Raw genomic sequence first — 20,764 nt, forward strand, 5'->3', positions numbered from 1 at the left:
TCAAAGGAAGTGTGGAAGGCGTGAGGGTATGAAAAGCATGTAGGTTCGCGTACATTATGAAAGCTTGTCAAGCCCATCCTGATTGGTCCAGACCCGCATCCGCTCCCGGCTCCGCTCCGCTCTCGAACGCATTCAACCAGACGCCATCATCGTGACTGCTCACACACTCAGTCCTCACTCATCCCCCGTCAGACGATATGGTCAGCAATGTTTGGCTATATTGCTGATTACGGCTGGTCCTTGCACGACATTCGCGATCGCCTGGTCTTGGTTCCCGCGAGATAGAAGGTCCGAGACAGGCCAACACTCTAGTCATCCTATCTTGCCTCACCACCTTTGGCTCTCACCTCGGACATCTACCTTCCTCCTCTTACCTTTTTCAGCGCTATCCCACCTCTTCCTGCTTTCATCACCATGGAATCGATGAAGAGTTTGAATAATTCGCTGCCTTCGCAGTCGCAGAAAAAGGGAAGCGGCCAAAAGCAGGAGGATCTACTCCAGGTGTTTAAAAGTGCCGCCCTTTCCGTAACAAACCTCTACCGGACGGCAGAGGCAAATGATACTCGATCAAGGCAAGCTGGTTATCAGGAAGCCCTCGATGAGCTCCTTACTTTCCTGGATAGAGAAAATATCGGCCTAGACGATGGGGAGGGATGGAAGATAAGGCGATGGGCAACTGCCAGATTAGACGATCAGCCAGCTCGACGGACGAGCAGTGATAGTGAGGAGGAGAAACAGGAGAGTATGGGACGTGCAGCGACCCCACCACAGGCAAAATCCACGAGGTCGAATGTTGTTGAGTCTGGGCAACCAAGACAAGCCCCGGAGCAATCTCCTTCACGAGAACTGACCACGCCTCCGGTCGAAGCAGTAAACAATTCACAACCACTGAGTGATGTCTTCACCTTTCGCTCGATGCATCCATACCCAATCGACACAGAGATGCCATCACCGGGCTCCATGAAAATTGAGCTATCGTCAGCAGAACCACGCATCCAAGCTCAGAGTCCTCAACCAATTGCAGTCAATGTACTACCTAGGGGAAGCAAGACACCAAGGGGCACTCGCCACGCTCAACGTAGTGTTCCTGGGAGGGGTTTGGGTTCTGGTGCGGGTTCGAAGAGGAAGGTCACCTTCGATGATTTCTTCGACGTAGGCGTATTGGATACCGCAGGGAGCAGCAAAAGAGGAAGAACTTCATGACATGGATGTCTACGTACCCTAATTGATTCACGGCCGCACTTGGGAGTACCAGGATTACGAATAGAAGGCAAATGTGGGACTCGGACGGTATATAAACATTCAGTACATGATAACTCGACATGATACCACTGCATAGCGTGTGGCGCTTTAGATAGAACCTTGGTCCATAGTATCTAAGCAATGATCCTTTAAAAATCCTTTGCTCTTCAAGAGAACACAGTTCCTTCCCTTTCCCTATGTAGTGCCTTGAGCGGGAATACCTGTCATTCCGACTATCTTCTCCTTAGAGAATTTTCGATAGGCTCTCATACGTTCCGAATTGGCTCGTGGTTTAAAAACCCTCTGAGCTGATCATCGCCAACACATTCTTTCACGCAAGCTTCATTTTATGTCCATCGCTTCGCTTACACTCTCAATTGACAAGCCGCCAAAATCCCAAAGCCACAAGTGCCGATGAGAGTATCTTCAAGCCCGCCATTCTTCCTCCCATACCGATTCTTGAGCTACTCTTGAGAATCTCCTGCTGCCGGTGACGTAGCGATCTCCTTCCAGACACGAAGACATATGCCCCCAGCCCAACGAAGGCTGTTGCCCCTGCAGGATCGTCAATCTCAGTTTCAAGGGGGAGATATCAATATGGAAAGTCATACCAACTAGTCGACAAGAGAAGCAGTCAAGTTCTTTGTCTGCCTTGAGAGCAGTAGAAAGCTTTTCAGGCTTCTGGAATTCGATGAGTTGTGCATTTGGCTTTGGCGCAGCATAGCGCTTGGTCTGTGACGGACCCGACATTCTCTTGGTGTCCTACATGAGCCAGTAGAACAGAGCCCTCTCAGATATGCTATCATGTATCGAACGGTGAGCGGAAGTAGGCATTTTCCAAAAAGGATGCATTCCATTGGTGTCATTTGGGCGCCAAGACATCAAAAGGCTGGGCCGTTCCGGTCACTAGAGCACCCGGCCGGGGCCTCATTCCGGCCTCATCGATATTCCTGTATTCTACATCCACAAGGGCACCCATGAGCAATTGATCAAGGCTTGTTACATGGTCAAGCAGCTGCCTTGTAGCAATCTCAAATCTGTTGATCGAGCTTCTGTTTTTCGCATCAACCCCAAGGAAATTCTTGCCAAGCTAATCCGGTATTCCTCGGCTAGGAACATCATTTACAAGCATGATAGGTAGGCGAGCAGCTGGCTCACATTGAAATGGCCCGTGGGACAGGTATGCGCCAGTCGCAAATACCACATCATACCACTACCCCTGTTCCTTCGTCTCCGTGCATTTTTTCCAGTACTTAATTTGCCATTCAATATCGCTCTGATCTCTCGGTTCACCAGGATCATGACATAGTTTCAAGCAATTGCAGCCACCAGTTTGATCGACAGACTTGTCGGCTGTATAGTAGACTGCCGCTTCATGCTCTCTTTCATTACGTTCCAGGGCCGTCTTCTTTCTTTGACCGGCGCTTGTATGCAGCATATTTATCTACGGTGAAAATTTTAAGAACACGCTGAGAAAGGAAAAACCCGGTAAAGAGACGAGCCCCCCTGTTGAAGGTGGTGAGCAAGCCTCAACAGGGAAGGCTACAAGCCCCTCTCGTTCTCAGAGCAAGAGATACATGAAGGATTAGTCCGTCTTCAATCACTTGTCTCCCTCATCGAACAGTGCACCGGAGACATCTTGAATCCATGGATTGTCCAGACAAGTGGAAGGCGTCTCCGCACTATCTCTCTCCAATCGACAACACGATGCCTGGTTCTTTTACTCCTGTCCTACTCTTCTTCGAGTCGACTACGACTACCGTCTCTGGAAACATGGCTGAGTGTGCCCAATCCTTGCTAAAAGGTCTTCGGATGACTTTCGAAGCGGTGCCACTTCTTTCCGGAAGCATCAATGCAATAGCTGATAAAAAGAAATCGCAGTTAGGTCGGCTCGCCATCACATCGCCGTGGAGGACCGCAGATGATGTATTCAGAGTGAAGGATTTAAGGCAGGCGAAGAAATGGAGATATGCAGATTTGAAGAAAAGAAGCTTCCCTCTATGCATGTTTCAGCTATGGGACTTTACGATTTGGAGATACAACTTCGAAACCCACAAGCCAGTGTTGCACGTACAAGCCACCTTTATCGATGGTGGTATGGTACTTGGGCTCTGCCATCACCACTGCCTGTTCGATGGGGAAAGTATCTCCATTTTCACTAGATTGTGGGCAGCATTCTGCAATGGCGCGACCATTAAGGAACAAAACAATTTGCCTCACCTCGATAATTCGCGTCTTCTGGAAGGCTTGATCTCGGCATCTCTCTCGGAGTTGCCGGATTATACATACAGGAAAAGACCAGAAGTCTCACACAGGAGAAACTACGTGCCACATCCGTCCGAAAACATCAGCCTACTAAGAAAGCAATGCAATCAAATGATTCAGGGTTTGCGCAGGTCATTATTCGTTCCGATTACAGCTTCTGCAACAAGATTGATTTTCAAATTTCTCTTAAGGTCGTCTTCCGCACGCTTAGTGTCATTCTCGTCCGCAGATCTAAAAGCCTTGAAGGAGACCGCAATAAGGAATAGAGAAGAGTTCATTGAAACAGGGTCTTGGATATCCACTCTGGACGCGTTGTCAGCATTCTTGTTTTGCTGTACAATTAATTGTTACAATGAAAGAAACCGAGGGCGCTTCAAGAAAAAAAATCAGAAAGGGCAGAACAAAAGTCTTTGGCGCCGATTTGGGGACGACGAAATATCAGCTCCAAAGGACGTAAAGGCGACATTTCACACAATTTTCAACGCCCGCAAAGTCTGCTCGCCGACACTGCCGCCAGATTTCATCGGCAACGTATTATTGTTTTGTAGTACGCAGACCTCTCTAGCCGATCTTAAATCTTCACCAGAGTCTGTCGCGAAGCAGGCACACAAGCTAAGAAAGCAGCTTCTGAAAATGGATGAAAAGCACCTGAAGAGGGTAGTATCGGCTTTTGCATCCGTGAATGACTTGAGCAGGATCTCGCATTCTCGCGGCGATTACAAAGGGATGTGTTTTCGCAGCTCATCTTGGAGAGATATGAAGTGCTGCGAATTCGACTGGGGGCCGCTTATGGGCAAGGGCTGCGATAGTGTCCGAATATGTCAGGTTCCGATACACGGACTCTCTATCATTTTCCCAGACTCTAAGAGCTCAGCGATGGCAGACGGTCAGGTGAACGTAGCACTTTTCTTGAACAACAGGGTCGCGTCAGCATTGGAGAAGGACCCCTACTTCAATCAAATTGCTCGCTGGCATAATTAGGGACTCAATCATTCTGTGGGGCTTGAAAAGTTTGAAACGAAGAACTGCCATCAGAGGCTTTGATCACGCATTGCAGACCGCGCCAAAACCACTCTAGAAATATGACATCCAGCAGTCCATGGAATAAAGCCAGATGCTCTCAGTGACTAGCTTAACATTTCTGCAGTGTCGGGTCAGTCGTCCTCTATAGCACTAGGCAATATGTAAAGCGGCAATTTTGAGAACATAGGGCAATATTAACTACGAAGTAAGAGAGAAATTGAGGATTTTGCTCTCCTTGCTTCCGTTCGCTACGCTTTAAGAGTAGCTGATACGGGCTGTTCCTTGGGATGACTAGGACCGGATATGGATAAGGCAAGCAAGAGACCGTCTTTGAAAGAGAGTGACGCGTTCAAGGCCGAGGGTTATTTAGTCAGAATATGGCCACGCCAAATCTAGTACCAGGCTCCTTTCCAAGGGGGTTGGACTCTGAATCCCGTCGGGCGTTGTACCTTATGTATAGTTCTAGTGCCAAGACCGAGCGCCGGGTACCTGCGTGTGGAATTCAACCATCCCTCAACGACCAGACACACAGCTCAAAATGCTCGAAACATGATAAACTGCGCCATTGAGGCTTTGTACATATGTGATCACTTCAAGTATACCCGTTCTCTTCTAAAGATTCTCCTGCTTCTCGCTAAAATCCATCAGTGAACTCATCTTCGAACATGTGTACCGGTCTCGACCAGTTTCAGCTCGCACGCTGCTTCCACTCTATCTTGCTCATCCAATCCCAAGACCTTCATTGATTCATCTGCCTGATGTCAATCCGTCGACATTATTGTTCTCCGTCACACACACGAATCTTCTGTTCTTGTCCCCGGTCAGTGCCGAAACAGAATCGCTATTCGTACTCGAATTTATCCATCGCGTGATCGATGTGCTTGAGGAGTTCCTTGGGGCGCCGTTGCTATCAAGCAAGATAGGGAACGCCTATGATGTTGTTGCTCAACTGTTGGGTGAAATGTGTGACGCTGGCAATGTTTGCAACACCGAACCCAATGTTTTGAGGGATGACGTAGAGGTTTCTGGGATGATCGGGAAGCTGTTGGGAGGCATTGGGCTTCCAAGGTATGGGGTTGCCACACCTGTCAAAGTTTTGTGGCCTTACTGACTGGGTTGAGCACAGTACTGTTCCAACTCCGAACTCGGCTGCAAATCTAAAGCAACAACTCGGTCTGACCCCTCTCAACAGCGGCCCTGCTATCCCATGGCGGAGAGCAACTGTTCGACATACAAGCAATGAGCTATACGTCGATATAGTAGAAACGCTTTCGGTCACCCTCGCGCCATCCGGTAGACCTTTAGCCGCGTTCGCCAATGGCTCAATCCTTTTCACTGCAAAAATATCCGGGGTACCAGATCTGCTCCTGACACTCTCCGCATCCGGTGGTACTTTAGGCATGGAGAAAGCTATCGAGCTCCCGGTCTTCCACCCTTGCGTTCGTTTGGCCAGATGGAAAGAGAGACCCGGAGAGCTTAGCTTTGTGCCTCCGGACGGCAAGTTCATGCTTGCCGGATACGAAGTGAACTTGATGCCCTCAAAAATGGATTTGAACGCCTGGTCTAAATTCAACCTTCAATTACCGGTCTCAATTGAGGTCTCTAAATCGTTGGGCCCCCTAGGTTTAGATTTTGAGGTTCGCCTCCTCATTTCCTCCATCTTGCCAGGCGCAGCATCTTCGTCGTCGGGGTCGAGACCAGCCATAAGCGGTCGTTCATCTGGCCGTTCGACCCCAAATATCTTCAGTGGCAGTAGTGGAAGCTCTGCAGGACCAAATTTACAGAATCTGACTGTTACGATCCCTTTACCCGTTAGTGTTCGAAATGTGAAGGACCTTCAGCCGAGCCGAGGTGAAGCTTTTTTTTCAGCAACAGAAAACCTAGTAGAATGGCGAATACCAAACAAAGACCTCAATTCCGTCGGAAATGCGACTTTACGTTGCACAGTAATCGGTAATATAGAAGAGGACGATGAAGTCGAGGATGCCGCCCTCACGCTGAATCCAGTGAATGGCGATTATGACGAGAATGAAGATACTTATCAAGCAATCTCCTCCAAAACTTCAAAAGCGGCTACTTCGAAGAAAGGCCCTAGCGAGTATCAAGACAAATTCAAGGTACAGCAAAATTCAATTTTCATGCCGTCTTCAGCCTCGGTGAGCTTTGGCGTTAAGGGATGGCTGGCCAGTGGGATCAAAGTGCAAGGTTTAACCGTCGATACCAAAAGAAGTCGGGGCTTGGGCGAAGGTGTGAAACCCTATAAGGGTGTAAAGTATCTTACTGTGAGCTCTAAAGGGGTCGAGACACGATGCTAACAAGCAGACCTCGATATGAATAAGGAATCATGACGGCAGTCGGACGAAACCCATGAAAATAAATACCAATGCCAAAGCAAAATTTCATTCAATCATTTGGACAAGACCTAAAAATCCGTATGGCTCAGCATGATCATAGCTCGTCATACTGACTCGTTTCTCGAAGACCTATTTGAACTGGTCTTCCGTGACCCCTTTACCCATAGCACTCGTCGAGCTCACACCACCTGTGATCATCTTCAACGTCTCGTCCACATAATTGGCCCCACTCCACTTCTGATGCTTCACCACATCAACACCCCCTTCTACCTCCGGCTCCTGCACCAACTCTCCATACGCTCTCATCCCTTGCTCCTTGAACGCCTGACTAAATTGATGGCTAATTAATGCACTGGTATGCAATCCCGCCAATGTGATAAACTGCCAACAATACCCTAGCTTCGCCAACCTCGCAATATACGTGGTCTGCTCGGCCTGCGGCATCGCGTTCTTCCAATTGAAGCTCGGGGAGAGGTTGTAGGCGAGCTTCTGCTCCGGCCAGAGCGAGTGCACGCCATCGGCGAACTGCTTCGCGAGATCGTAGTCGGGGAGTTTGCTTTCCATCCAGAGCAAGTCTGCATAAGGAGCATACGCTCGGCCGCGGTTCACTGCGGTTGCAATGCCGCCTTGGTAGCGATAGTAGCCCTCGCGCGTACGTGGGGCGTCCCAATCCCAGGGCACATCTACACCTGTGAGGGTTTTAGCTAGGGCGCGAGCTTCGCTGTTGGATTTGCCTCTGCTGGCCGCGCGGTATTCGTTGATCAAAGCTGGTTTGTCGACGTGTACACCTGCATTAATGGTGTCTTCGACTGCGTCGTTGAAGAGTTTGAGACCGGCTTGGACGTTCCAGGCGTCTTCGACGGCTTCGAGCTCCGCGCCTGATTTGCCGGATTGCTCGGCTGCTATCATTAGGTCGTTCAAGGGCTGCAGGGCGGGGTTTGTGGTGCCTAGGACGAAGGCGTGGTCTCGGTGGTCGATTGTGCTGGTGATGAGGGTTGCGGCTTCGGAGTCTGTTCGGGCTATGAGGAGGAGGTCGCTTCCCATGATATCGGCTTGGGCACGGATGGCAACGAGACGATTGATATGCTCGCTTATAGGTACGAGTACCTTGCCAGCCATGTGGCCGCATTTCTTCGTGCCAGGTGCCTGGTCTTCAATATGGATACCTGCGGCGCCCTTTTCAACGAATAGCTTGGTGAGCTTCATGATTGCTGTAAGTCCACCGTGCCCGGTGTCTGCGTCAGCAATGAGTGGGCGAAGGTAGTCGATATTTGGCACGTTGCTTCGTTGGGCTTTAGGGGTGGTGATACGCTCTTCACGTTGTTTGCGGTCGTGGAAAAGCTGAGCCATGAACAACTGTTGTACTTTGTTTGGCACAGTATCCTATTAAACCTTAATTGTGACCTTCAAAGTAGAGCTTAGAGTATCATACCATGGGATAGTCTGCAAGATCTGGGCCCGGCTCGTCCGTAGAAGATGCTGTAGAGGAGCATTGCCAGCCTGAGACGTACACGGTGTCCAGGAACTTCGCCATTTGGGTGAGCATAGTTGGCTCAAGAACACCATACGTATAGCTAGCATCAGCGTTCTACCACGTCATTAGCAAATGTCCCTGCGTGCTATAACTTGCTGACTTGGAACTTGTCCTCCATGAGTCGCCATAGCTTCTTGCTCAGCACATTACTCGGATACTCTACTTTGATGTTGCCGCGCTTTGCTGCTATATGCTCTGCCTTGAATGGCCGCTTCGTATACCTCCATCTCGAATTCCTCCACCATTGCTTGATCGCTTCAACCTCGACCTCATATCTGAGATCTTCTTCCTCGGCCGAAGACATGGGATCCGCGAAAAGAAAAGGCTTTGAGGGTGCCATTGAGATATTGCGAACAAATGCCTGCCAAGAATGCAGATTTTTGGGCATGAAAAGAGATGGCTACGAGTACAACAATTGCATAGCATTCAAATGTACAAGATGTACAAGCAGAACAAACATTATGGCACAGTCTTGCAAGCCCTATGCTCGACATCTTCTGACCGAGGCCAATTGGACGCGTGGTTGAGGCTCGGGTCAAGGGGAGAGTTACGCAAAGCCCAACTCCTCTCATCGGTAGACTAGACCCCTTTCAACCCATGCTGCAAGCCAGCAATGACATTGGCAGAGCCCAGTGATCAAAGAGCCATTCGTTATCACTTGACTTCTTTGAAAGCTGGGTCAACCGCTCACGAGTGGAGGTTGTGGACAAAAGCCTCGGCATCGGTCATGAGAATTGGAAGAGTTCTTGGTCCTGTGGGCCATATCGTCCTATGGACCAAAACTAAGTCTGCCGATTCGTGATTGGCACTGCGCCCCTGGAGAACAATGCGCATATTGCATCACCTATACGTACTATTGAGATATAGCATATAGCACGGTATGGCCCACAGGACGGTGAACCCTTTAGATTCGAGGGGTTGGATTGTCAAGGACTTCTGCTACCCTGCTAAGTCGAGCATGGAAGATTTGCAGCAAAAGCACCGCAAGGAACAGCGTGACTTGCAGTCTCTGGTAACTCAAAAGAAAAAGAACGCTACTAAAAAGACGCGTAAGAGTGTTCTCGATGAATGTGTGCAACTCGAGAAGCAACTCAAGGAAAGACAATCCAGTGAATTGGCTCAATTAAACGATGAGAACACACTGAATGACGACGCCAATGTAGAGCTTGACGTGATTCCATCAATTGAGATATCCACTCAAGACCCAACTAGTGACATTGAGACAAAACTCGCCTCTGTCTCTGTTGCAACGAATTCTGCTTCCAACGGCGAATCAAAGAAACCAAACAGGCAAAAAGCACGTCTTGCTAGACGAGCTGCGGAACAAGAAGCTGCAACGAGACAGGCGGAGCAGGAAGCTGCTGATCTGCCAAATCTACGTGAAAAGGAGATTCAGTCGATGCGGAAGGCTTACGAAGCTAAAGGGCTTATTGAGCACGATATCCGATCTGACGGTCACTGCCTGTATGCTGCTATCGCGGATCAGCTCCAAAATACGGGCTTACAATTGAAACCAAAAATAACGCTTGAACTTGACAGTGCTAAGAAGCCTGACTATGCCGTCACTCGACAGGTGGCAGCGGCATATATTGCCCAGCATTCCGATGATTTTGTACCATTTCTCGAGCAGCCATTAGACGAATATCTAAGGACTATTCGAGAAACTGGTGAGTGGGGAGGCCATCTGGAAATCCTTGCTCTAGCCAGAGCATACTCGGTTGATATTAAGGTACTCCATGGAAATGGTCACGTTGACACGATCGAGAGTGGTACTAGCGAGGATGAACCATTGTGGCTTGCATATTATCGCCATAGCTACGGTCTCGGAGAGCACTACAACTCTTTGCGTAGGTCAAAATGAACCTTTGCCAACGCATTAAGACATATCTGGTGACTATGCTACCGGTGCCAAACACTGATCCAATCTTGGTCTTTCCCAATCTCGTGTGTTCGCGCTGGCTGCCAATGAGCTGCTCGCTTCAAAGCAGCTGGGTTATCGGGATAAGTGACACCTTCCGGTATGTATCCTTCAGCATTGTACGGTATGTCCAAGCCTGGTTGCGCGAGATGCTGTACGTAGACTTTTGATTGAAGGCCAAATGGAGGACCACCTAAATTTGGATTCTTGGAAAGAGGGAATTCCAAGCAGATCAAATGTCCGTCGGGTGCTAGTAAGTGAGACATCCTCAAAGCCCATTGGTGCCTCATTGAGGGAGGCAGCGCACAAAGAAACTAATGAGGCAAAGTTTTAGCCTTCATTTTTGTCATGCGATAAATTGAGAGGGAGCCTCATTGACCTACGGTATAGTCGTATATCAGATCAAATTGTTCAGCTCCTGCTGAACCCGTCCACTCATTGCTAAAGAAATCACCAGCAACGAAGTTCGATTTGCCGGCTCCGAGCGAAGCATCCCTTACAGCATACTTGTCGCCATGTTTATCTCGTTCCTCAAGACAGCGCTTCAAAGCAGTCTCACTAACCTCCAAGCCGACTGCATCGTACCCAAAACTTGACAGTAAAAGGACGTCATAACCTTTACCACAACCGGGAACGAAAGCCTTCTTTCGTTTGCCAGCGGTATCACTAGCTTCTTTCGGTATACCGATCAGGTCTTGTCGGTCTTTGAGCAGGTCCTCGAGCGCTGGGTTGGGCAGTCCCCTGTCCCAAGGAATAAAGCTGCCATCGGCCCAAAGCGCCTCCCATCTGTCGGGCTTGCCTGATCCACCAACTCCGAAATGTTCGCCGAGCTTCGCACGAGCTTCCTGAACTGTGGACATTCCGACCTTGAGCTGTTTCAATGACTTGAGAATGCTCCAAATTCACACGAATGTGTCGTCCAGTTTTGTGCGGACTGCGCGAAGGTCAACAATTTCACTTGACAGCCTGAACGGAAGACCGCGGAGATGGATGATAATTGATGCCTTAAGTGCACACTATCAACTGTGTTACGCTTACACCGAGGCTGTTGCAAACGTTCACTATACAATGAAGCTTCTCGGATGACGCTATGCATCGAAAGCTCGTACAAGCTTACTAGGGTCTAGTTGCGGCGATATCGACCGGAAATAAATCTAGTTTGATCCACCAAATTTAATCCAAAGTCAACGATGCGCGGCATCGGCCTAAGGAAAAGCGGTGGTGGCGGTAACTCGGCACGGCAGGCGTCTCAACTGCACGTTCAAATCTGTTTGATTTGCGACGCCTTGTCATTCTCATTGGCAGGTCTAGTCATACTATCACCGCTAGGAACATGCAAAACATGACGCATTCCGCTTTGCTCGTCTTCTATCTTCCTCAAAATCATCGGCATCATGCTCAGGTGGAAGACAAAACGGTCAAATGCCATGTCATAAAACGCTTATACTCTGCAAGCAGCAGCACACGAGTCTCTTTTACAGCCATAGCCAATTAGTCTCGAGTCTTTGTTTTGGGATACCTGCAGTGCGTCGAGATTGATGGTCTCATTCACCTAAATCGTCTACAGGCGCATAATGATAGTGCAAAGCATTGCCCATCTTCGTGATGGATAATAACACAGCGAGAATCGAAGCACAAGAACTGCAACATGAGCATTCAAAGAACTGTGCAACTGGAACATCAGTCCAGAATGAGCCCCTAAGCCAGAAGAGCTCTGTTCCTACGCCGGTCGAGCACACAGACAAAGCCATTAAGGATGAGACGACTGAGCTGGACAAGACACAGAGCGAACCCACCCCAGAGGCTGTCAAAGTTCCTCATGCTGAACGGAGAGGACTGTTTGGACGCTTCACATTGGTTGCGGAGGTCACAGAACCTAAACATTATCCACGCTCTACTAAATGGTTTCTTACCTTTGTCGTGGCATTAGCCGCTGTCGCGGCTCCTTTGGGGAGCACCATCATCTTCCGTGTGTTTTCATACATTCGAAAGCTGTTTCCTGACTGACGAAAGAATAGCTTCGCTTCTCGATATCTCCCATGATCTAAAAGTCAGCCCTACAGTCACCAATCTATCAGCCTCTGTCTATATGCTGGCTATGGCAATCTTCCCGCTCTGGTGGTCCTCCTTCTCTGAAACGCTCGGCCGACGCTCCATATACCTCGTATCGTTTACTCTTTTCCTCATATGGAATATCCTTGCGGCGGTTTCTGTGAATATAGCGATGCTTGTTGTCATGCGAACGCTAGCAGGAGGAGCAGCAGCAAGTGTACAAGCTGTGGGCGCGGGCACAATAGCAGATCTATGGGATGTAAGAGAGCGAGGAAAAGCCATGGGCATATTTTACCTCGGACCGTAAGTGACATTTTCGGAGCTATCACTCGAGAGACATGTCCCGTGACTCTCTCGCAGTCTAAAGAAGCATTGCTGACTCGGAATTGATAAAGACTAATGGGTCCCCTATTTGGTCCGATCATTGGTGGTGCGCTTCAACAAGGCCTGAGATGGCGGAGCACATTATGGTTCCTTACCATTTATGGCGCCGTCACGCTCGGCTTTCTCTTCTTTGCTTTGCCTGAGGTATGTCTTGCAAAAGTGCAGCATGAACAGTCATCTCAACTGACCTGGATCCCCAGACCTTGAAAGCCTCACCTCCCACCGAACCAGTTACAAATTCCCCACCGACCGAGCCCTCATCACTTTCCCGTACTACTTCTGTCCGCTCGGTCGCGCAGAAAAGCTCCCGCTACATCCGCCTCCTCCGCCGCTTCTTCATCGACCCCCTTGCCATCGTCCTCTATCTCCGCTTTCCCGCCGTTCTCATTACAGTATACTATGCCGCCATCACTTTCGGTAGTCTCTACCTTCTAAACATTTCCCTCGAGACTACCTTCTCTGCCGCCCCTTACAATTTCAAAAGCATCATAGTGGGCTTGACCTATATCCCGGCCGCAATTGGCTATATTCTAGCGTCTATATTCGGCGGGCGTTGGACCGACCACATCATGGCGCGGGAAGCGCGGCGTGCCGGGCGGTACGATGAGAAGGGAAAGCTGTTGTACAGGCCTGAAGATCGGATGAAGGAGAATGCATGGATTGCTGCCATCCTGTATCCCGGAGCGCTGATTTGGTACGGCTGGACGGTCCAAAAAGGCGTTCACTGGATCGTACCCCTAGTAGCAAATTTCTTTTTCGGAGTTGGCTCAATGCTGGTGTTTGCGATGGCGACAACGATGTTGACGGAGTTCATGCCGAAAAAGGCTAGTGCTGGCGTCGCAGTGAATAATTTGATCAGAAATATCTTCAGCTGTATAGGGAGTGTGGTAGCGCAGCCGTTGATTGATGCGATTGGGAATGGGTGGCTGTTCACTGGTGTAGGTGTCATTGCTGCGAGTAGCTCTGTGGTGGTATGGGCGATGAGTAGGTTTGGGCCCAGGTGGAGGGAGAGGATGAACCATGAATTAGGATGATGATGAGAACACTATTGAGGAGTTTTGGCATTGCATTAGAGATTATGAAATTATCTTAGACTTTTATATACGTTGGGAGCAACAAGTGCTCATTATAGTATGTAAAAGATTATACTCGGCCCTTTCGCCATCCAAGCTGTGTGACTCTGCTAGCCAAACACGTAAGACACCCAACAACCATGACAGTCGCTGCAAACATCTGGGCATACAGGTAACTCCCGTGGCGATCCGAGATTAATGCACCAGCCATGGGCGGGCCGGTCAGCGAGGAGAAACTAACGACACTGAACACCATACCTATCCTGACGCCTGCCTTCTTGATGTCCGTCGTTAGAGAAGCCAGTGTGGCCGGAAATAAGGCTTGTATAGCAGCACCAAATAAGCCATAGAAGACCGAGAATGCGGTCAATCCACCAGGAGTGGATATTGCCGACCAGCAATAGAGTAATAGCGCTGCCGCCGCCATGACGGGGATGAGAGTATTGAGAGGCCCGAAGAATTTGTCCGCTAAAAAGGCGGGGAATATGCGGCCGAACAAGCCGACACCATTAAGGATGAGGAGATTGCTGATGCTGTCCTTGTATGTGATGCCTAGAATGTCCCGGCCAAAGGATGGGAGGTAGTAGAATGCGACGTACAGGCCCCAGAAGCAGAAGAACATGCCGATGGAGAATAGGAGGTAGGGCAATTCAGTGAAGGCGGCCCATTCTACCAGCGCACCTGATTTCCGGGGAGGGAGACGTGTTCTTAGGAAGGTGAAGGTTACGATTTGTACAGCAAGCATGACAAAGGCTATTATACGGACAGTCCAGGGAAAGCCGATTTTGGGAAGGAGTTGTTGCACGATGACTGGGAAGACAATGCCGCCAGTGGCTGTGCCGGAGGCAGCAATGCTAATGGCCACTGCGCGATTTTTGGTGAAATAGGTGGAAAGCAGCGAGAGGGCTGGGCAGAAGAGTAGGCCTTGCCCTATCCCTGTGCACACCCCTTGGGCGAGGAATAGTTGCAAGTACGTCGTGCTGAGGCTTGTCATGAATACGCCTAGCAGGAAGAGAATCGAGCCGATGAGGAATGTAAGGCGAAAGAGACCGTAATCCGTGGCTCGCCCTGAGAAGGTGCCGATGAAGAATAGGAGAAAGATCTGCACGGAGCCGACCCAGGAGATATCGGAGGGGGCTCGGTGGAGGTTGGAAACGTGGTAGGCTTGGAATACCCCAAAGGAGTTGATGTAGCCCCAGACGTTGAAGACGACTAAGTGGCCCATCACGGCTTGTGTCCAGGCTCGTCGACCGCCATCTGGTGGTGGTCCTGGGTCGACGGACACTCGAGTGGTGGTCTTGCTGAGGACGCGGCCAATAAAGTTCTCTGGCGTTGGCTGTGGGATAACTTCTTTGTCTTCCACCTCCGTGGTGCCGATGCTGCTTTCGACGTCTTCTGCGGGGCTTGCTTGACCTACCCTGTTGGCATCGTCCTTCATATTGCGAGGGATTGCAGAATCCTTTTCAAATAAATCTCCTTGCTCTTTACATATGGGGCGGATTGACGTCGAAATTGAAAAAGAAAATGCAGGAAACAGCAAGCATAATAAATCAAAGTGCGCAAATGATCTTGCTTTTCAATAGAAACGCCTCAGCCCTTTTTCGGGTATCTTCTCAAGCCACGACTGATACAAGAATCATCATCATACTTTAAACATCGTTCTCGGAGTATTGCTTCATAAACGGGAACTGGATTGATATCTATAGATATTCAAACAGCACGACGACATAGAAACTAAAGCATTTATAAGCAGCGGCAATGAGTCAATGATAGCGAATACTGATCAAGACGCAATTTTCACTTGGTACCTTGGGGCGGTAGGAAGGTCCACTTTGCCGTTGGGCCCGACATCGCGCAAGCTTAACGTCTAGTTCTAGGTGCGGAGGAGTCACCGCTTGCTCTCGAAGTTGAACAGCGGAATATCTGCGCATCCTGAGGCTTCAGTTGTTGCCCCTCATTATTATTCCGAGCAGCTTGTTATTTCTCAAACGTTAGTGACGAATGAGACGTGGTGAAGCTTGCATAAGGAAAGTCATGAGAGGATGGTGGAAACGGTCCGACAATACTAGCGGAATCCTTCCGCTCTGCATGACGTCCGCGGGCATCTAAAATAAATGCCTGATAAGGTCTCTACAGACAGCACAATCCCATTCTTTCCTAATAAGGCTATGGCACGGCTGGCCACGGCTTAAGCGCCTTTGACCTAGATTGTTCCATCCCTTTGTTCTCCAAAAGTATCTCCTATGGCTGCACAGCCTAGGCGTCCACCGAGGCGAACCTGTATGACATCCTCAATATCAGGCCTCAGCCATGCATCGTGGCTTTATCCCTTGAAGGTATACCCTTCTCAAGATCATATCCTTTGACTAAGTGTTGTTGACTGCATCAGGGAATCGTATACTTCTTTGGCCATCCTTTCCTCTGGCCTCTTCTCCGTGGCCGCCTGTTGCCTTGTGCCCTGCTCTCCTTCCTTGTATTAGGCAACTTATTCTTTTGGTATGCTTCTTCATTTACGATAAGGCAAGCAGAGCATTGACCGCCTTCACAGGGCGTATCTGCCCCAGGTCGCCTTTCTTGCCGTCTTTCATGGACCGTCTTTGGCTTTTATTAATGGAGCATTCCTTGTCCTCGGAGAAGGTGCTGCTATCGTTGCTCTGCTTTTCGAAGCGTTCTTTGTTGACGAGACCCTCGTGGATGTCTTCGACGCTGTTCTGATTGACCAAGGTCATAAGGATCTTGTAGCCACGTCTCGAGCTCTTGACGAGCAAGCCAGAGACCCGGTCAGACAGCTCGGAAAGCCAACCTCTTCCGCGGTCTACTCACCGTTCTCCGTCCGGCAAATTATTGAATTCATTGTGTTCTTGCCCTTCAACCTCATTCCTGTGGTCGGAACACCCATATTTCTGCTGCTCACAGGCTATCGAGCGGGCCCGCTACATCACTGGAGATATTTCAAGTTTCTCAATTTCAGCAAGAAAGAGAGAAACCTTGCGATACGTCAGAGACAACTGAGGTACACGTGGTTTGGTACTGTAGCTTTGCTGTTTCAACTGGTGCCGCTTCTCAGCATGTTCTTCCTGCTGACCACTACCGCTGGATCTGCGTTATGGGTCTCACGACTAGAGCATGCAAGGCAGAAGGCAAATACTTCATCAGAAGGCACATCACAGGAGGCCTACACCGATGAGTCTACGTGAGTCAGAGATCGTGTCTTAAGTGAGTCGTACATCCGTTGTCATTTTGGCTTCTCGCACCAAGAAAGCAAAGTAAGCAAGTCAATTACAACTGAGCGCAATTCTTTGTCCTCCCACTACATGGAAGCTCATCTGGTTGCAGAATCATCGAAAGGACTCCTTCATACCCTTGCTTGCACCTTTACATGACTGCTTCTTCCATGGGGGGAATCTTCACGTTTTTAGCGAGTCTTCACTTGGGCCACCTTTACGGTTAGTGACTTTTCAAGAACCCCTACCTTCTACGATTCGAAGCAATGAGTTGAGAGTCTGAAGCATAATCCCATGAGTTTGGCAAGAGCGGCACGAAGAGATTTACCATCTTGAGGAGATCGGAGCAACTGCTGATAAGATTCAGCTTGATCTGCCAGGCCACAACAACTCGATAACTATAATTAGGGCAAGCGAGGGGGCCATTTTGAGGCATGTGAAAAGCTGCGTGCGAGATCGACGAGATCGGATTTGGAAAGGTGGGTCCTTCCTCTTCGATCTCTAACATGCTCCAGGGTCTGACAGCTGATCAGGTCACTACCTGGTCGCAAAAGCGCTCAAGCCGTTGTCGCCTCGATAAGAACGAACAGCAACAGCTTCCACAAAGCTTGGTCTAGCCCTGTGAGCTTCTAAGTATACTTAGCGCCGATCACCTGGAATAGCAACATTACGATGCGGCTCTTTCTACCTTTGCCAGAGCGTCAAGAGGAATTGGAGAAGAGAAAGGAAAAAGAAATTGCGATTTCTCAACATAGGAAATCAGCTGTGGTCACGACAGCCAATGAGACGCGTCAGAATGTACGCGCCGTCGGAAGTCGGGCCAGAGTCTTGGCTAAGTTTTCTTCAATCGTCGCCCACGACCAAACATCAACATCCTCTTGGAATAGCCTGCCACACTATGATTGCGAAACTCGTTCTTTTCTATTCTGGACGTTCATGGTTGTCCATACTCCTAGTTGAGTCCTTGTGAGGCATGTTGCAGGAACCGCTGAGTCACTTTCATCTCTCGCTGACGGCGCTCAATGCGAGGGCCTGGTTTTTGCCCTATTGTTTCAAGATTGCTACAATGGTATTGTGCTGTATATGAGTCTTTTGTTCAGGCTGTCATGGCCTACGGTTCTTTTGTCAATTTTCCTTATTGTTCATATCGTCACTCTGCTTTGCTTTTCTCCCTCGTTCCAGGCCTCTGCCTTTTCTTTATGACGCTCTCTAGCATCTTTCCTTTCGTCTGATCTTTCTTGGTATCGCTTTCTTTATTACGGATTCCATCGTTATAGGAAATACGCGCTTTGAGCTTCTCCGAATACCCAAAATCACGATCATTACCACGAATAAATCTCAGAATGCGTTGCGAGCTTCTGATAATACTAACAGTCTGCTCCAATATCATACAGGCTGGCCCTGTCCGGCGGCGCGAAGCGCGTGTACAGTATGCAGCCCAGATCCGCTCCAACTTGACACACCAGCAGACTGAATATAGTGGCAGGCAAGACATCGTCCCTCGATATGTCAATACAACCTACACTCCCTCACGAACGACATCAGATTCTACTCCTTCAACTACCTCTACCGTAACAATACCTCTGTCAGACGATAGCTCTCTGAGCGCTACACCGCCATCGAGGGTTGTCACGTCAGATGATGGGCAAGACAGTTCACAACCGAAATCCGCGGATGCAAATGGGAATAGTCAAGGAATCGGCATAGCGCCTGAGGGCGGGGCCACTGGTAACAGTCTGCCAGCAGAGTCTCCAGCTCCAGCGAGCAGGCATGCTGCATCACAGTCCAGCGAGTCGAGCCAGCCTGAGACTGGCACAATGTCCACCTCGCAAAACTTGGCTGCCAGCAAGAGTGCTGTAGGAGCCGATGCCGGCGCTAGCAGCAACAGTAAAAGCCAACTTAATGACAACACGAATATTGGACAAGTTTCTACGCAATTAGACAACACGCCATCTACGAGTACGCAGGTCACACAAATTCAAGATTTCACGTCCACCCCGAGACTCCCTAGCCCAGCCAACAAAGTTAATTCCGGGGAGCAGCAGAGTGAGAACTTTGCGAAACAGAAGTCTGTAAACCCAACCACGAGCAGTGGAGGTATACCTTCTACAAGCGACAATGGACAGGCATCGGCGACTCGGAGCACCAGCACTCAAAAATCTAGTTCGTTATCCAGCGATGATGATCAGGCAATGCAGGCATTTCAGAGTGCTCGGTCGATATCAACAACTGCAGCGGTTGCCACCAACGTCCAAAGTTCCGCTGCTCAGACGCCATTTGCGTCTCCTAGTGCACAAGCAACGCAGACTGCTTCTGAGCCAGCCATGTCAACAGCTGGTCCGAACTCTTTGAGCCTTGAGCAAAAACAAGCCGCTCAAAATGCAGACCCTAGTGCTTCTGTTTTTGGCCAAGTTCCTGCTTCACTACTAGAAGATCATGCGCCATCATCTACCTCGTCTGATGCAGCATCACCGAGTCAGTCGAGTATGCAAGCGAGCCCGCAATACAACTATCCAGACGCTAGCCTCGGAGGTGTTCAAGCAGCGAAGCAGTATAACGATGTCTTTCAGGGTCTCAAGCTGTTCTCGAAATGTGATCCAACTAATGGACAGCAGATTTCAGCCTGTGTTGTTGGACAACCTGCCAAGTGTGAACTTGATGGTACCTATAGCTTGATTTCGTGCCCTCAAGGACAATCGTGTTACGCAGTTCCCAAGAAAAACAACCAAGCTGGTGTCGAAGTTGGTTGTTTCGAACCCAGCTTCGCACACAGTCTTTTGTCCGGTGGAGGTGCTAGTGCTTCAGCCGAGACGGGTAATGCACAACAATCTCAGAAAAGTGTAGCCTCTTCAATTAGTCCCGTGGCCCAATCATCACAAACAGCCACTGGAGCGCCTTCTCAAAGCAATGCGGAGAATTTGGATCTCGTAAGCTCTAGCACAGCAAATACCAACCAGGCGTCCTCAGTACCACAAGGGGCTGCTGCGGATAATGAAGTTTCTTCTTCAAGTGTAGAAAATGTCAACACTCAGAGCTCAGGAGCCGGATTTGGAGGATTCCCTGAACCCTCCGTGGCTGGCGCTGGCAGTCAAACACCAACGACCTCATCTGCGTCTCGTCCCTCTTCAGCCTCAAACGAGTTGTCTCAGCAAGGAGGTCAGAGCTCCAGGGGTCAGGCAAAGCAAGAAGATGCCCAGCCATCACCGTCGCCAAGTCCGTTCCCTAAACAACCAAGCCAGAGCTCACAAGGCCACCAGCATGACAAGGGGCAGCAAGATTCGAATCAGAGCCAGAGCTCTTCGTCAAGCGATTCATCCAAGACGGACAAGAAGCCATCTGACAGCGACAATCCAGATGATGGAGTTCAGCTCTCATTTCCCGGAGGAAAAGACAGCCCCAAGTCTGGACAAGATTCTCCATCGGCGGCGCAGAAAAATGTGAAAGCTGATGCTCTTCAATCCCCTTCGCAGGCGTCAGCAACGCCAACAGTACCACTCAACAAGAATGTTGCGGTCCCACAACCCACTCCATCAAGCCCATCCGACACACCCCAAGCCCCGAGCATCACGGCAGCTCCACCAGCGGATGCTGGAGTCAAGGGCTTCGTCACAGTTACAGTGACTGTTACAGCTACAATACACGATCATAATTAATGTCTTGATTTTGTTGCATAACAGACATACCTTTTTCTATTC

General features: G+C 49.5%; 9 protein-coding genes across 9 annotated transcripts; 6 read left to right on the plus strand and 3 right to left on the minus strand.

Moving 5' to 3' along the window:
• Window positions 1-414: 414 nt before the first annotated feature.
• Window positions 415-1,203, plus strand: KY384_006098 (uncharacterized protein; the record flags this gene model as incomplete). The annotated part of the gene is made up of 1 exon (XM_044814594.1): window positions 415-1,203. The coding sequence occupies one exon, from the start codon at window positions 415-417 to the stop codon at window positions 1,201-1,203; it is 789 nt and encodes a 262-aa protein (XP_044668744.1).
• Window positions 1,204-5,079: 3,876 nt separating this feature from the next.
• Window positions 5,080-6,845, plus strand: KY384_006099 (uncharacterized protein; the record flags this gene model as incomplete). Its single annotated transcript, XM_044814595.1, has 3 exons — window positions 5,080-5,105; window positions 5,179-5,598; window positions 5,657-6,845. The coding sequence occupies 3 exons, from the start codon at window positions 5,080-5,082 to the stop codon at window positions 6,843-6,845; spliced, it is 1,635 nt and encodes a 544-aa protein (XP_044668745.1).
• A 168-nt stretch (window positions 6,846-7,013) lies between these two features.
• On the minus strand, window positions 7,014-8,758 carry ICL1 (isocitrate lyase 1; the record flags this gene model as incomplete). Its single annotated transcript, XM_044814596.1, has 3 exons — window positions 7,014-8,267; window positions 8,317-8,472; window positions 8,519-8,758. 3 exons carry the CDS (start codon window positions 8,756-8,758, stop codon window positions 7,014-7,016), a joined length of 1,650 nt encoding a protein of 549 aa, XP_044668746.1.
• A 540-nt stretch (window positions 8,759-9,298) lies between these two features.
• Window positions 9,299-10,279, plus strand: KY384_006101 (uncharacterized protein; the record flags this gene model as incomplete). Its single annotated transcript, XM_044814597.1, has 1 exon — window positions 9,299-10,279. The coding sequence occupies one exon, from the start codon at window positions 9,299-9,301 to the stop codon at window positions 10,277-10,279; it is 981 nt and encodes a 326-aa protein (XP_044668747.1).
• Window positions 10,280-10,317: 38 nt separating this feature from the next.
• On the minus strand, window positions 10,318-11,196 carry KY384_006102 (uncharacterized protein; the record flags this gene model as incomplete). Its single annotated transcript, XM_044814598.1, has 2 exons — window positions 10,318-10,650; window positions 10,720-11,196. 2 exons carry the CDS (start codon window positions 11,194-11,196, stop codon window positions 10,318-10,320), a joined length of 810 nt encoding a protein of 269 aa, XP_044668748.1.
• Window positions 11,197-11,941: 745 nt separating this feature from the next.
• Window positions 11,942-13,806, plus strand: KY384_006103 (uncharacterized protein; the record flags this gene model as incomplete). Its single annotated transcript, XM_044814599.1, has 3 exons — window positions 11,942-12,305; window positions 12,355-12,647; window positions 12,973-13,806. The coding sequence occupies 3 exons, from the start codon at window positions 11,942-11,944 to the stop codon at window positions 13,804-13,806; spliced, it is 1,491 nt and encodes a 496-aa protein (XP_044668749.1).
• A 109-nt stretch (window positions 13,807-13,915) lies between these two features.
• On the minus strand, window positions 13,916-15,283 carry KY384_006104 (uncharacterized protein; the record flags this gene model as incomplete). The annotated part of the gene is made up of 1 exon (XM_044814600.1): window positions 13,916-15,283. One exon carries the CDS (start codon window positions 15,281-15,283, stop codon window positions 13,916-13,918), a length of 1,368 nt encoding a protein of 455 aa, XP_044668750.1.
• Window positions 15,284-16,088: 805 nt separating this feature from the next.
• Window positions 16,089-17,042, plus strand: KY384_006105 (uncharacterized protein; the record flags this gene model as incomplete). The annotated part of the gene is made up of 2 exons (XM_044814601.1): window positions 16,089-16,181; window positions 16,374-17,042. 2 exons carry the CDS (start codon window positions 16,089-16,091, stop codon window positions 17,040-17,042), a joined length of 762 nt encoding a protein of 253 aa, XP_044668751.1.
• Window positions 17,043-18,175: 1,133 nt separating this feature from the next.
• Window positions 18,176-20,722, plus strand: KY384_006106 (uncharacterized protein; the record flags this gene model as incomplete). Its single annotated transcript, XM_044814602.1, has 2 exons — window positions 18,176-18,185; window positions 18,444-20,722. 2 exons carry the CDS (start codon window positions 18,176-18,178, stop codon window positions 20,720-20,722), a joined length of 2,289 nt encoding a protein of 762 aa, XP_044668752.1.
• Window positions 20,723-20,764: the final 42 nt, after the last annotated feature.

The sequence above is a fragment of the Bacidia gigantensis genome (genome assembly GCF_019456465.1).
Source record: "Bacidia gigantensis strain McMullin 20006 chromosome Unknown contig_246, whole genome shotgun sequence".
NCBI lineage: Eukaryota > Fungi > Ascomycota > Lecanoromycetes > Lecanorales > Ramalinaceae > Bacidia > Bacidia gigantensis.